This window comes from Athene noctua, chromosome 1, assembly GCF_965140245.1.
Source record: "Athene noctua chromosome 1, bAthNoc1.hap1.1, whole genome shotgun sequence".
NCBI classification, from domain to species: Eukaryota; Metazoa; Chordata; class Aves; order Strigiformes; family Strigidae; genus Athene; species Athene noctua.
In genome coordinates this window covers 86,149,489-86,164,033 of record NC_134037.1, presented here as the reverse complement: position 1 = coordinate 86,164,033, position 14,545 = coordinate 86,149,489, and the positions used below count along the sequence as shown (strand labels likewise).

The 14,545-nt window shown below is 36.1% G+C and overlaps 1 protein-coding gene across 5 annotated transcripts in view; it reads right to left on the bottom strand.

Annotated features, from left to right (window-relative positions):
• The window catches only part of RYR2 (ryanodine receptor 2), a 431,008-nt gene that overhangs the window by 270,568 nt on the left and 145,895 nt on the right, over positions 1 to 14,545 (bottom strand). For all 5 annotated transcript variants that reach the window (XM_074896823.1, XM_074896825.1, XM_074896824.1 and 2 more), the window contains 2 exons: positions 9,822 to 9,842; positions 1,947 to 1,961 (listed from right to left, as the gene is read on the bottom strand). In XM_074896823.1, coding sequence (XP_074752924.1) covers positions 1,947 to 1,961; positions 9,822 to 9,842 — 36 coding nt within the window. The remainder of the gene's footprint in view (positions 1 to 1,946; positions 1,962 to 9,821; positions 9,843 to 14,545) is intronic.

Here is a 14,545-nt window from a genome sequence, read left to right as displayed (position 1 = left end):
AGTCTTTACATCTAAATCACTATTTAGTTGGTTGACTTTTCACGGAATTCACTACACAACAGTAAGTGCTACAAAAATTCAGGTATGGCAATATAGTATGACTGATGACTCTGCTGGTACCTACTCTTAGATAATGATGGCCACTGTGACAAAAAAAAAAAAAAAAAGAAAAAAGAAACAAACTTCTTTCATTGACATGTGACATGATCAGCAGTTACGTCCTATTTTGTGTCATGCCAAGCCAAAGAACAGAAAAAAGTGTTTAGCTAAATTACACGTTCCCTAAGGATGGCATGCTTTAAAAGCTGCATTACAATGAGAAATTATGCTTTATATAAATATCACATAAAAATCTGAACCTGAATAAATCAACTGGTCAATAGAAGCCATGTGCATGTCTTATTCACTTAAGAACAGAGAGATATTTCACCATCTATATTAAAAAGACTGTAATAATCTGTAATGATGATAAACATTTGTGCCAGCACCATGCTAAATGTTCCCAATTTTGCTAATATTGACCTGTCAGAAGGCAGAATAAACAGCCATATAATTAGAAACACTTCAAATATACCTTATGATTAATATTTCCAACACTACATTTATGTTATCACTTTCCCAGCAATGGGAAACTTCACATCAATGAAAAGCAGATACAACAGTGAAAATAAATCAAAAATAAGTAATATTGATCATCTGTTTCCAGCCTCCTATGTAAACCAAACGTTTATATTTATGGATGAGGCAATACTTCCATTACAAGCTCCTACTTTCAAGCACTTTCAGTGATTTGGAAAAAAATCGCCCAAGAGGATAAAATTTATCGATTTCTCCCTTAGCCTTGTGAAGAGTTCTCTTCCCCTGTGCTCCTCCTCCTTCACTGCACAAGAGAGAGAAGGAAATAATAAAAGTCTTCCTGGTTATTTTGGAGCTAAATAAGTAGAGAAGGTAGGCATTTTTCACAGGTTAAGAATTGTGCCTAAGCTTTTTCTGTTGCTGCATGATACATGGAATGTGAATCATCCTTGTCACTTGAGAAAGAAACTCACAGATAAAGACAAACAGCCAAGTGGGAAGAAAAGATGGATCAGCAGAGAAGTTATGCTAAGAAAATTTCTCTGACATCATTAAATCCAGCCCTTAAAATAGCACTGCTTATCTAGCCCAGAATTCCTCCCTTTTGGAGAGTGCCAAGGAAGCAAGACCATACCATAGAACATGTTAGGGGATGAAAATCAGTAAACAAAACATTTTAACATAATTAGGAACAGATATTGATAATTAAAGGAAAAAGTGAAAAATGGATAATCAACACATCCTGGCTAAAATCACAACCAGTTATTCAAATGTCAAGTTATTCAAAATGTTTGAAGGTTCACTAAGTGCTATGTCAAAGTCTTAATTAAAAAAATAAAATAAAAGCACTGAGAAGCAGAGCTCCTGCACATGCTTACGTACCTGAGGCAGTGAAGGGCCAGTGACCCGCAGCCCAAGAGCTCCTCGCCCACCTCACTGAGACCCCATCATATCATCACAACAGCATTCTCGCGACAGAAGAAACAGTGTGCTGTCCCCACTTTCCAAGATGCCCAAATATTTTACTGCAACTTCTGTTATTTATTCATTGTCTCAGGATTCCTTATTTACCAAATAGTGTTGCATTCTCACCGAAAGGGTAAGGATCAACCAAGAATTAGAAAAGCCAACCCAGCATCCTCTTTCCACAAAGGTGCCTGCTTTTCGTCCTGCATGATCTAAATAAATCATAACTCCAGTCCAAGTTAGAGTCACGGTGGTTTCTAAATCCAAATTTTTACACAATTCAGTATGTGCTATTTTAGTGAAGGCAAGTTTGATGCTGATGTTAAAAATAAAGAAAAAGAATGAACTAAATTAAATTGTAGGAATTCACAGAAAGTGTAACACCAAATGTTTAACTTGCTTACCTTCATCATAAATTTCTGTAGAGCCATGAGAAGGGGAAAAAAAGAGAAAATGTGAAATGAATATATGCTTTCATGTGCTTAAAAATGGGATTTGTTTTCCCTGAAAAAGTGAGTGGGATACACAGAACTACAAGCCACATTTAAAAGGAACATTTATCACTGCAATTATCATAATTATAGCTCGTGCTAGAAAGCAAAACAGCTGCTCAGAACAAGGCTTCATCATATTTTTATGCAATAATTTTCTCAGTTTTGGGTTGTTGGGTTATTTTTTTCCTTTAAATAATATAGCACATTAAATACTTATTGCTTAAAGATAAGACACAGTACAGGTAAAACAGGAGCCATGCCTGATCATCTTAAAAACTTGCTCTGCAGATAGTTTCTAAGTACAATGAGAAATGTAAAGTCACGCATTCAAAGTGCAGTGCTCGAGAAAACCACTACTGTAGTAACATAGCTTATGTAAGTGCACAATAACAAAAACTAAAATGTTACTAATATTTCATGCAGTGGTTAAAAAAAATCAGTGCCACATGACTCATGTCAGAAGATTACGGAAATTTTTAGGTTAGTTTTTACGGAGGTTGCTCAAGAATAAAAGGAGAGTGATGTTACATGCAATGTTTTTCTTTTCCTTGTGTGAGTTTTATGACCACCTTTTCCTCTCTTGACCTCATCAGTTCATGTTTTGATATCACGAAGGTTGACACTGCGGACTGACATTTGGCAGCAAATCTCTATGCCACATGAACAGAGAGTCTAACTGGACAGCTTCCAAGCAAGACTGGGTGCTTTCATTTCATACATGCTTTTAAAACAGAAGTATCTGTTCTCAAAGACGTACAAGATGTTCTAGCTAAAAAAAAAAAAAAAAAAAAAAAAAAAAAAAAAGTATAATCTAATGATCTCAAAATGTTCAAAGACTTCTCTCCTTAAAAGTCTTCTAGGTTTATTTGGTAGTTAGATATTTGGAAAAATCTGACCAAAACTAAAGATTACGGACACTGTCCACCACCCCCATAAAGCAAGGATTTAAAATACAGTATGAGCATTTTGGCATTATTATTCATTCCATTTCTTGTCACCCCAATATTTTGCTTGCTTTTACTGTGTGGCTCCAGAAACTAATCAGAAGTCTTTGCTGAACTGTCTATAGTGCTGGGGAGTGGGAGTATAAATTCATTAATATAGAAACAAGTTAATTACATGATTAATTCTAATATAACATTTCCTATATTTGCCAATACTAACTTTCATTTGCCATCACGCTGTTAGTTTATCAAGATGATCAGATCCATCAAAGACCTCAGTCTCTGCCAGCTGTCATTCATCTCAGAAATTTTACTCTGAGAACTATGCAACTGCTTTTTCCATATTACAAGTACATAAACAGTAGTCTTTCTGGGAAGCCTTCTGGCTCTCTTCTTGACAATATATTTAACCGCTTGATTGTGATCTCCTAACTAGCTTCAAATTAAAGTGGATACCTCTTCCCTTGATTACTAAAATGATACAGCAGCTTGTGCTGGATTTTTTGGAAGACTAGATTTAACAATTTACTCTCTTCAGTTGACATATTAAATGAACTGTAACAAATGAGAAAGAAACAACTGTAATCTGTTTGGATCTGTGATATCATGCTCTTTAGAGCTACTCTGGTTTCTTAATAATTTTGAAGATGATTTACATGTCATCCTTAGAAAGTGCCATGAACAGACCCCCTCAAGCTAGAAAATCTTAAAGACAATGGTGGGTGAGGTAATTCTGAACACATATATCCACCTACTACCTCAAAACCACCAGGGGAAGAAATACTCCGGAACTTAATTGTGGTAAAAATACTTTCTCTTCACAGCAAACACTCGAACACATGTTACGTCCAAAAAGGTGAAGAGAATGCCTCTGTGAAACTTCATGCCAAGCCTTAGAAGTTACATGCCATCAACTGTGACTGCCTCAGCTGCCCAGCTAACAGCAAATGGATGGGGCAGAGGGTTGCAGGTACTCCTGTCACACCTTTCTATAAGAATGTTCTCCAAGGTTTTTAGCTTAAAAAAAGTCAAAGCTTTCTCCCTTATTAGCTAATTGAGAATGTTTACTTTGAAAAACATTAACTCTCAGCTTGGGGAAAAAAAAAAAAAAAAAAAAAAGGCACTGAAAAAAACAATGGAAATTATGCACTTCAGGTAGGCAACAGGCTGTTACACAAGATATTAATAAAAAGTGATAAAAAAGACATCTATCGTCATTAATTAAAATAAATAATGGTTGTACAACACTAACTCAGCTAGAAGAGATCAAATTGTGATGACATGTTATTTTAGTTATACACAAAGCTCTTACTCGATCAGTGGAGTGGCACTGATGATAGTAGAGCTTGGTCACATTACATTTGAAATTTAACATTCTACACACCCTAACAAACCAAACAGATGTATGCAATATCCAGTAGGAAACACTATCCAAAACAATCTCAGTCTTAAGACTTATTGTCTGCACTATGCAGATTTCAGCTAGTTGTGTAAACTTACTTTACAGTCAAGGAAGAGACCGTCATTTCTCAATGCAACTCATCTGGGTTTTTTTAAGCTGACACTTTCTGTATGACGGGATCAATTACATACTAGAAATGTTTGATCCTCTGCCTTGAATATAATTAAAGAGTCTAAATAACTTGCTAACCCTACACTGTCTATAGCATAAATGCCTAAAGTGTTTTCAATATCTGAAGAGCTGATTAGTTATGAACCAAGTACAAAACACCTATATTGTTTCAGATACTGAAGTTCAAGAATCCACTGGAAGTTCTCTACTGAACATTCAGTAGCAAGGTAATAACTGGACTTCTAACGTACTTCTGGACTACAAATACTTGTCTCTCTTAAATCCTGTCCTACTGAAATCAATGCAAATCTGATAACTAAATACATCGAAGACACAGTTTCATTTGTTCAAGAAATCAGAATGTGCTGTGAGTTCTACATGTACCTGTTGCTCTAGCTCAGTTATCCTGAGAGGTAGGACTGGTAATTGAATGCAACCAACAACTAGATAATCACACTCCACCGACTGAAGTCTTCAGCTGCATATGCTATCTGATCTTTTGGGGACAAATGCCTATGTGAGTGCTTAGTGTAAACAAATACCATCCTTGTGGAGGAACTAAACTCAGCACTCAGCAGCGAGACTACCTATATGGCTTGGAACATGACTTTAAATTTAAAAAAAAAAAAAATACCTTTTCAGGATTTCAAATTATTAGATTTGAGGCACATAACATCCATCACTGTATCCATCACCCTAACTGTTACCTCTCTCTCAAAATAAATAAATAAATAAATAAATTTTAAAACATACTGACGGTTTTATCTGAAGACAATAAGGATGTGTCTTTAATATAAATATTTTAGCTGTTTGGGGCTATTATATTATTTGGCTCCTTGGACAGCTTTTGGGTAGAGTATCTCTATGATCGTTCAAACACCTAACATATCATCTCACCTTAATTCTTGGGTTCTCTGGCTAGATGAAAGTAGCAAAATACTAATGCAATTTTATTTGGAATTTTTGATTGCAAAGTTGCCAAGATTAGTTTTTAAATCCTTTTAATTTAGATATTATCTCCTGACTATATCTTTCATACTATTCTTGCAGTATTGTAGGTGCCTACATAGAAATATCTTTACACTAACCTAATCAAGCAGTATTGAAAACAAGTAAACTGAAAGTAAACAGTCGGCTGCAATTCACAGTAATTCCTGTTGATACACGGAACACAGCTTGAACTCCTCAGATTTGTAATACGGCCTGAAGGAGAAATACCAAAGGAATCCTAGTATACAGTTGGAAATGCTACTGTTCTATTAAAGTGTTTCGGTCCAATTTGCACACAGATTTCTCCCAGAAAGAAAAAACGGACTTAGAAAATGTTTGTATTACTTTCTCTTGAAGATGTCAATTTGAATCGGGCTGCAATTAGCATCTGCTGCAATATTCAATACACTGCAGATATGGTTGAAACTATAGCTGTAGGTGTGGCATTTTACGCAGTATTTCCATAGTCACTACATTTTGATATGCCTGTTCATTTTAACATCACACAGTGCTATCTCCTCCCATTTTCCCTCAAGATCTGTGAGAATAACTGAGTCATCCTATATGAGCACTGATGATATTACTCCCTACACTGAGGTACCTCTGCAGTCTATGTTATATCTAAAATTTGAATGCAAATTTTTTAAACTGGGGCATCAAATATTTGTGCACAATTAGCATATTTTCCCACCACAAAAATTTAAAAAAAAAAAAAATCTCAAAAAGAAAAGGTACTTAGATAATTCATTTAATGACTGAAAATCACACTGATTATAAAGCATGGATGTGCAATTAATTACTTTAATGGCTCTGAAGACACATTACTGCAACCATTTATCTTGATGAAGCTTTGTTTTGCCACTCAATCCAAACTCTACAACAATCTTACTACATTTATCCAGTCCACACTATCCTCAAAGCCAGAATTTATTCAATTCTCAACTCAGAAGTCTCTGTAATGAAAGCCATTTTTTCAAAAAGTGTCTGAAGTGTGTTTCCTTACTCTGCAAGCTTCTTTTCTCAAAAGAAACTGGAAATTAGTCTTGCTAGTGCCGTAAGACTGAGCTAACAGAATAACTATTGGGCAGAAAGAGAAAAAGAGTTACCATACCTTCAGCAGAAGAGGTTCCTCTGTCTATTTAAAAGTGGCAGACAATCCTGCAATGTTACAGTAGGCACAGCTTTGCCCTTAGCCAGTGTAAGGACAAAATTCTTTGTCCCTCACACTCTACATTTAAGAAACAATACACTTGGTTTCCCTTCAGGTAAAAAGCTCTTCAGAGTAATCTGTCTTGAAAATAATAATTCTTAATGGTTCTTAATACCAGATTTTCAAAATAATTCACCAACTATATGTAGGCAAATGTGTAAAAAAGGCCAGGTTTTGGAAACCATAAACACACTTAAAAATTCCCACTCCGTACACTGAATTATGTTACAGTGCTAGGCAATTGTTCTGGAGGTCAAGACAAACATTCAGGTGTTTTTACAAGAACAAAAGTCCTTTAAAAAACAAACCCTTAAAGCAGAGAATACCCACCTTGAAATCTCAAATTTGCAAACAAACACCAATAGTTCCTAATTCCCAGCAACACTTAAGAATTACTTCCCTTATTTCATAAATATATTCAAAGAGGAAAAAGTGAAAGGCAGATTGAAAGGAATTCTTTTCGCTATACATTATTTAATTTCAGCTTACTTCATTACCGTTATTTTCTCTGTAGATAAGATATATTCAGTGTCTTCTAACTTTCACCTCAAATTCAGTAAATCCTTCTGATCAAATGGCAGGGTTTTTCTCCCTTGGTTGTTTAATAAAAAGAAGAAAAGCCTTTTTCAAATATGAAATGGGGACCAGTTGGAAAAATTAAGCCTAACTTCCATTAGTTTTTGTGTTAGTCAAGATGTCTTTAATCCATTTGATTGTGCACTGAAGCAGACCTACAAGTCCTCACAAGTCACACAATGAGAGACAAAAGGAAAAAGACAAAGGTTCAAGGAATATCTTAAGCCCATTTAATTCTTACCTAGCTTCAACTGTCAGCACATGCCCTACAGTAGAATAAAGATTTGGAAAAAAATCACAGAAGGATAGTCTTCAACAGAAGCACAGCCGAACTGGAGTAATTCCTTTCAAAATTTTCATTAGCACACTTTACAGGCTGCAACTGCTTAGAAGTGGATGACTTTAGCTTATCCTTTGAACAGCAAGAAACTGCTTGCAGCAAGGTTCAGTTACTAATTTGGTCATTAATTTGACATGAAGTTTGTCTAACTTAGGCTTTGGGCTTAGGCTTCAAGGTGTCCACAGATACACAGACATAACTGAATGTACTTGCATTAATCTTGTGTGTCCTACATTGGAAAATGGCTTATGAAGAAATAAGAATGAGGTGTACGGCCTCAACAACCAGGCAACTGTGCAACAGCCAGCCTTCTGCTGCATTAATTCAGTATGTACATCTCTGCAGCCCATCGTTAGACTTCTGGTAACACTCTGGAATTACAGAGAGGGGGCTTAGAATGCTTTACAGGGAAAACTGGGGATCATCTGACATAGAATAATTTCATATTTGAAATAAAGCCAGCACCCACTCCATCCCCATCAGACAGGAGGTTGTCTAGATTACAGAACTGGTCTATTAGGGAAAATCTTTAGCTGATGGAACTCAGAATGAAACATTTAGCTCTGCTGTCATGGAAACCATTTCTTTTTAAAATGGTTTTAGGACACATTATTGTGAAGCAGTCTTTTCAAAGCATAAGATTTTGATGATACTAAATTCTGAATTTAAAGAAAAAAAAAAAAAAAAAAGCAGATCTGACTTGCATTTATGCAGGTAATACTGTGTTTTCCAAGAACACACTCTTTGAATACTTCAGTCAAAACCAAGTCATGTCAGAGTATTACTAATAAACTTCTGGCTTACAAATTTTCATGCATTGTGAAGCATGAAGCCAGGTGCCTGTGTACTACTGGACTTCCTCTTTATTACTGTTTCTCTCTTTATACTAAAATTCATCATCGGAATAAAAACACAGAATCTAAAGATTTAGAACTAAGCCCTCTCACTTGTAATTAAAAAGGTGGACAAAATGAGAAGATAACATGACCATCAGTACGGCTTCAAAACATTCTAAATCAATCCATATAATTTGCTGGTTGTCACAAATATTGGATTCACCGAATATGGATAATACTATCATACTGATACAGTTAGCTAAAATTAATACAGTTATTGTTTAATAAATATTATAAACATCTACATACATATGTCACATGACATAGTTGGGAATACATGAGTAGAAAGGGCATTAAAAAGCCTAAGCCACCATTTAAAACACATACTTACCTACAGGAATCTCAAGCAAACTATAACTTCAGTCACTACTTACTATAAACGTGTAACCATCAGATTAAAATTCTATAATGTCTGACAGAAACAAAGTGAGACCAGTGCTCTAGCTATATGATTGGCCATAATAGCAAAGGATGTCTGAGGTTGTTTCTGGTACTGTGCAGCTCAAATTAAGAATTAAGAAATTAAGGAGGTCTATTATAGTCCAAGCTTTCAGAGAGGCTTCTAATATTTTAACTGTGAACAAACAATTCTACACACAGTTTTACAACCACTAACGCATACATATGCAGATGTTAGAGATTACATTTGAGAAAAACATACGTAAATATGTCCCATATAGGGAAGGTATATTAGATGCCTAAACAAATATGCATGGTATACACAGACACATTAGGAAAGGCCTTAACAACACATTCATAAGAGAACTGTGCTTTGACTTTATTTGCTAAGACCTACTAACATTTTTTTTTCTGTAGCAGCTGTTCTCCATCATTAAATATTTTGTATATATATTATTTGCAGCTAAATACAGCATCACACATTATTTATCAGTATTAATTATCTTACTGTCATGCATTTTAGGATTACAGTGTATATACTGGAAAAGACAGGGTGGGTTACAGAATGGAGCTACAACATTAGACAGCAAGGCTCAAAACTGACAGGCAATAAACACACATTTATATTAAAACAATTTTACAATCAAATTAAAAGAAAGACAAGTCATTGTGGTAGCATGAAATTTGGTATGACAATTCAGGAATGACCAGATCCTACATGACCATGTATTCGCCTCTTTTTTTGAGCCATGCAAGTTGAAGGGTCATGAACACAGAGGATATCAAAACAGACAGGTTAGACTCAGTGGCAACATGAAACATTTGAGATCAAGTGAATAAAAGACAGAATCACATACCCATTTTTCCACATCAACTAGCTGTAGAAAGAAAAAGCAAGAAATCAGTAAATCTCTTTCCTTAAATAGAGCATATCAAAGTCTATTTTGAAGCTAACAGTTCATATTTTTGGAAATGTATCTAGTATGAAAGAAAACGTATGAGAAGAAGCTATTCTTCAGGTATCTCCTCTTTAAAATGCCAGTACCTCATGTTTTTGTCTTTATTTTATGGGAAGCACTTCAAATTTCGGAAGCCCAAAATGTCCATCTAAATATCAGACAATAGGCAGCAAATGAAGACTGATGCTGAATTAATTCCACATTGTATTCAGTACGAACGAGTCAAAAATACAGAACACAGTTTCCCGCAAAACATAACTCCATTTTCTCTTGAGTAAAGCTCTGTCATAAGTGAACATTATTCACTTGAAAAGGTTTAGTGGCTGATATTCAAGGTTTGTCATTTTAATGAATGCCATAAATATGAAAGGTAAAATTAAGGGGTACCTGTGAAACCCTGGCCCTACAACCTGCAGCATAAGACAGTATCTTGCGTAAGAACAGAGAGCAGAACCCCAAAATGTCATTAATTTTTCCTATGGAGAATGAGAGAATCACTCTGAAAGCTTAAGGCTTTGTATTAACAAAACAGTTTCAAGGTTCATTAAGGAAACAGATTTTAAATTACTCTAAGAAGTCTTTGGACCATCTTACAGTCTCAGAAAGGACTGAGAATATCTACTAGAACACATTTCAGCTACTAGAAAAGTTAGTGTGGTACTACTTATTAAAAACTTTGCACCAACAGCAGTATATCTAAAGTAGATTTGTCTCTGGACTTAGCACAGAAAACACTGCAGCATATTAAGCCTTCTATGGTTTTACTGCAGGTACATATTGACCTTTTGTTAGCAGATGCCACATAAAAGTTTAACAAGAATTTAACAAAGCTTAGTGCAAACCAATTTTCAAAACCACTAGTATTTGGATTCCAGATTACTATTATTTGTGAAATTACTGTAATAAAATGCAATGTATTTAGTTGTCATCTACTATAACAGTTTTATTCAAAGTAAATGTTCTCACTTTTTTAATATACATTTTGATTAAAATGGAGTTTTATATTTTCAATCTTGTTCACTCCTGCTAGCACACAAAGGTTAGAAAATACCATCTGACCTGTCAATTAAATAACATGATAAACTTATAAACTTATTCTTTGACAATTCCTACCTTTCTTCTGAGATTTGCACTGCATTTAGATTTATAACAGAAATTCTGTGATTTACCTCTATTTTTTTAATGATCTTTACTGTGACTTTTGTTATCAACCACAGCTGCAGAAAACCCTCCTAAAAAACACCTAGGGTTCTAAAATATATGCAATAAAAGATGTTAGAAAAGCAAGAAGTTATTTAAATCTAAATGCAAACAATGCAACTACTATGTCTTATTAAAAAGAGTAAGGAATAGCCAAGTTAGATTCAAGTACAGGTCTTTCATTTATTACCTTGCTTTTAATACATCCTTTGTTTTGTTAAAATTGTATATGCACTGAGAACATAGCAGTACAACGAATTTGACTGTGTGACAATGCCAGAAAATGGTGAATTGATTCACGCTTTATTGCCTTACTTTGAGAAGTTTTCACTGTACCAAAATTTAAGTAAACAGGGCAGCCACAACCGGTATCAGAAAGAATCCACTCAAAGCTCAATGTACATTATCAGTTGTACAATCAATTGCCTTATAATTGCGGAATTTAATTTAACAAACACCATTTAACTTCAAGAGTCAAGTGCAGTATTTGCCAAGTATTTATAAACTGTACACACTAAATCTGCATTGGTATACTCATCTTTAAATAGAATTGTCAACAGGCTTTGGCATATGCCAAAGGCACCTTTATTTAGTAGTCTCTCGGGACAACCACTTGAATTGCACATGTCCTACAATTTGACACCTACATGTTGGTCATACAGAAAAGACTAGGAATTCATCCAAAGAGATCTGCTTCTGAAAGCATGGTGCAGTGCACACCACGATAAAATTTTGTGTTTTTAATTATAGCCATATTCTATAGGCCTTCTGCCGTGTGGCTCTTCAGAGCCCTCCCAGATCCGGTGTGCTCCCTCTTCTCTAGCTGTCTGTGGGAATGCTTTTCCAGCTACTGAAGTCACAAGAAAACATTTCTTTCTTACAGACCACTCTGCCTCAAGTTCTAAAACTTACCTGTGCAATGTATGAAGATAAAATCTTGTTAGCTTTTACCCTGTGGAACCTATTCCAAAAGACTTGTGGCCTTCAAGACATTTGGTATCCCATTTTGGGGTGAAAAGAATCATAAGCATGACCTAGTAATATACTTATTATACTTGCCTGGAAATTCCTTAGTAATACAGATTAGGTAAACCTAAAAATAAGATTACTCAAATCTAACAGTAATTGTCCTAATGTAATCAAAATAGATGTAAAGCTCACATAAACAGGAATGAAAGGAAACAATGGATATCTCAGCCTAGTGCTTGAATCTGAGATGTAAGCTATGATTCAGGTAACAAGCAAGCAGATGCTTCACAGCACATCTAAATACACATTCTGCTTCACACAGATAACTCCATCTTTTGTCTGGCTTCACAGACTAGAATCCACAGAAATCCCTTTTTCCCCATGGATTTCCCAGTATGCATCCAAACTCAGGAAACACTAAGATTCAAAGCTCCTTTCATTATGTACGTGTTAGATACTAAACCAGGGGGAAGAAAAAAAAAAAAAAAACAACAAGAACAACAACAACAAAAAAAAGGCAAACCAACACACAAAACCTCCCAACATTCAAACAAATTAAAAACCCCACAAACAAACCAAAACCAGTGTCTAACCTTTCCTTCTACCAGATCACATCTTGACACCTCCCTCTTAGGAGCACTTAACACTCCTTGAACTTAGAATTACCTGTTCTTACCCTAAATTTAGGTTTTGCTAAGCTGTTGACCTGTTAGAAGGTATAGATCTTCCAAATGCTCTAGGAAGATTTACACTTTAGGAAGGGTTGCAGGGGTTGGCAGGCAGGGATTGGCAGTCACTTCTGTAATTCCTTCTCACTGTGGCATCTTACACTGTAAACTATTTTATTTCAGTCATACATTATGTTAACCACAGTCTGTAAGAACAGTAAAATCACTTATTTTATAAAGCACAGTGAATTTTGCCTTGTCACAATAAATCCAAATCTGTGGAATTTAACATGTATTCCTCTTCTGGCTCATTTTCTCTCCTGATCACTAAGTCACATTATTTGGAAAAATAAAACAGTTAGATAAGTATATACTAATTTTTCTATTTTTCTTTATCCAAAGACTATCCACCTTTACACCTTTTGCGGTTTTTTATTTCCTCCAATGGAGGAAGCAGAATCCATCTTAAAGCATATATACCTCAAATGCAGTACAGAAATACGCCTTCCACATACGTCTGGGTATTCGGAATACTTTCCCAGAAGAAAAGAACGCAACACTGGCTAACATTAGGTATCTAAATTTAGTGGGTTCATTGTCATATGAATGTTCTTACTATGGGAAATTATTATCTTGCCATGAGAACACCAGAGTAACCAAAAGGGTGAAGGATACAATGTCCCTTGCATTTACTTAATGACTACAATAATTAATCATTTTACAGAAAATTGCTAACTTCTACTTAAAAGAATTATTTCATTGCCTACTGGTATCAAGTAGACATCAACATAATTTAATGAGTAGAAAATATGACACTTCATACTAGACAGTATTTTATGGATACTAAAACAGTATGGCACCCATACTGGCATCATCTACCTGGACTTGTGCAAAGCTTTTGACACTGTCCTGCATGACATCCTTGTCTAAATTGGAGAAACACAGATTTGATGGGTGGATAAGGAATTGGTGGGATGGTCACACTCAAAGAGTTGTAGTCAAAGGCCTGACATCCAACTGGAGACCAGTAATGAGTGATATTCGTCAGGCGTCAGTATTGGGACCAGCGCTGTTTAACATCTTTGGTGGTGACACAGACAGTGGGATGGAGTGCACCCTCAGCAAAGTGTGCCGATGACACCAAGCTGTGTGGTGCACTGTGGGGTAAAGAGATGCCATCCAGAGGGACCTGGACAGGCTTGAGAGGTGGGCCTGTGCAAACCTCAAGAAGTTCAACAAGGCCAAGTGCAAGGTCCTGCACGTGGGTCGGGGCAATCCCAAGCACAAATACAGGCTGGGCAATGAGTGGATTGAGAGCAGCCTTGCAGAAAAGGACTTGAGAGTAGTAGTGGATGGAAAACTATGAGCCAGCAACATGCGCTCGCAGCCCAGAAAGCCAACTTGTTTCCTGGGCTGCACTAAAAGAAATGCAGCCAGCAGGTCGAGGGAGATGATTCTCCCCCTCTACTCCGCTCTCGTGAGACCCCACCTGCAGTACTGTGTCCAGCTCTGGGGCTCCCAGTACAAGGACAAAGACCTGTTGGAGCGGGTCCAGAGCAGGCCACAAAGATGATCAGGGGGCTGAAGCACCTCCCTTATGAGGACAGGTTGGGAGAGTTGGGGTTGTTCAGCCTGGAGAAGGCTCCAGGAAGACCTTCTAGAGACCTTCCAGTACTTAACAGGGGCCTACAGGAAAGGTCAGGAGGGACTCTTTATCAGGGAGTGTAGTGATAGGATGAGTGAGAAGTGTTTTAAACTGAAAGAAGGTAAATTTGGATTAGATAC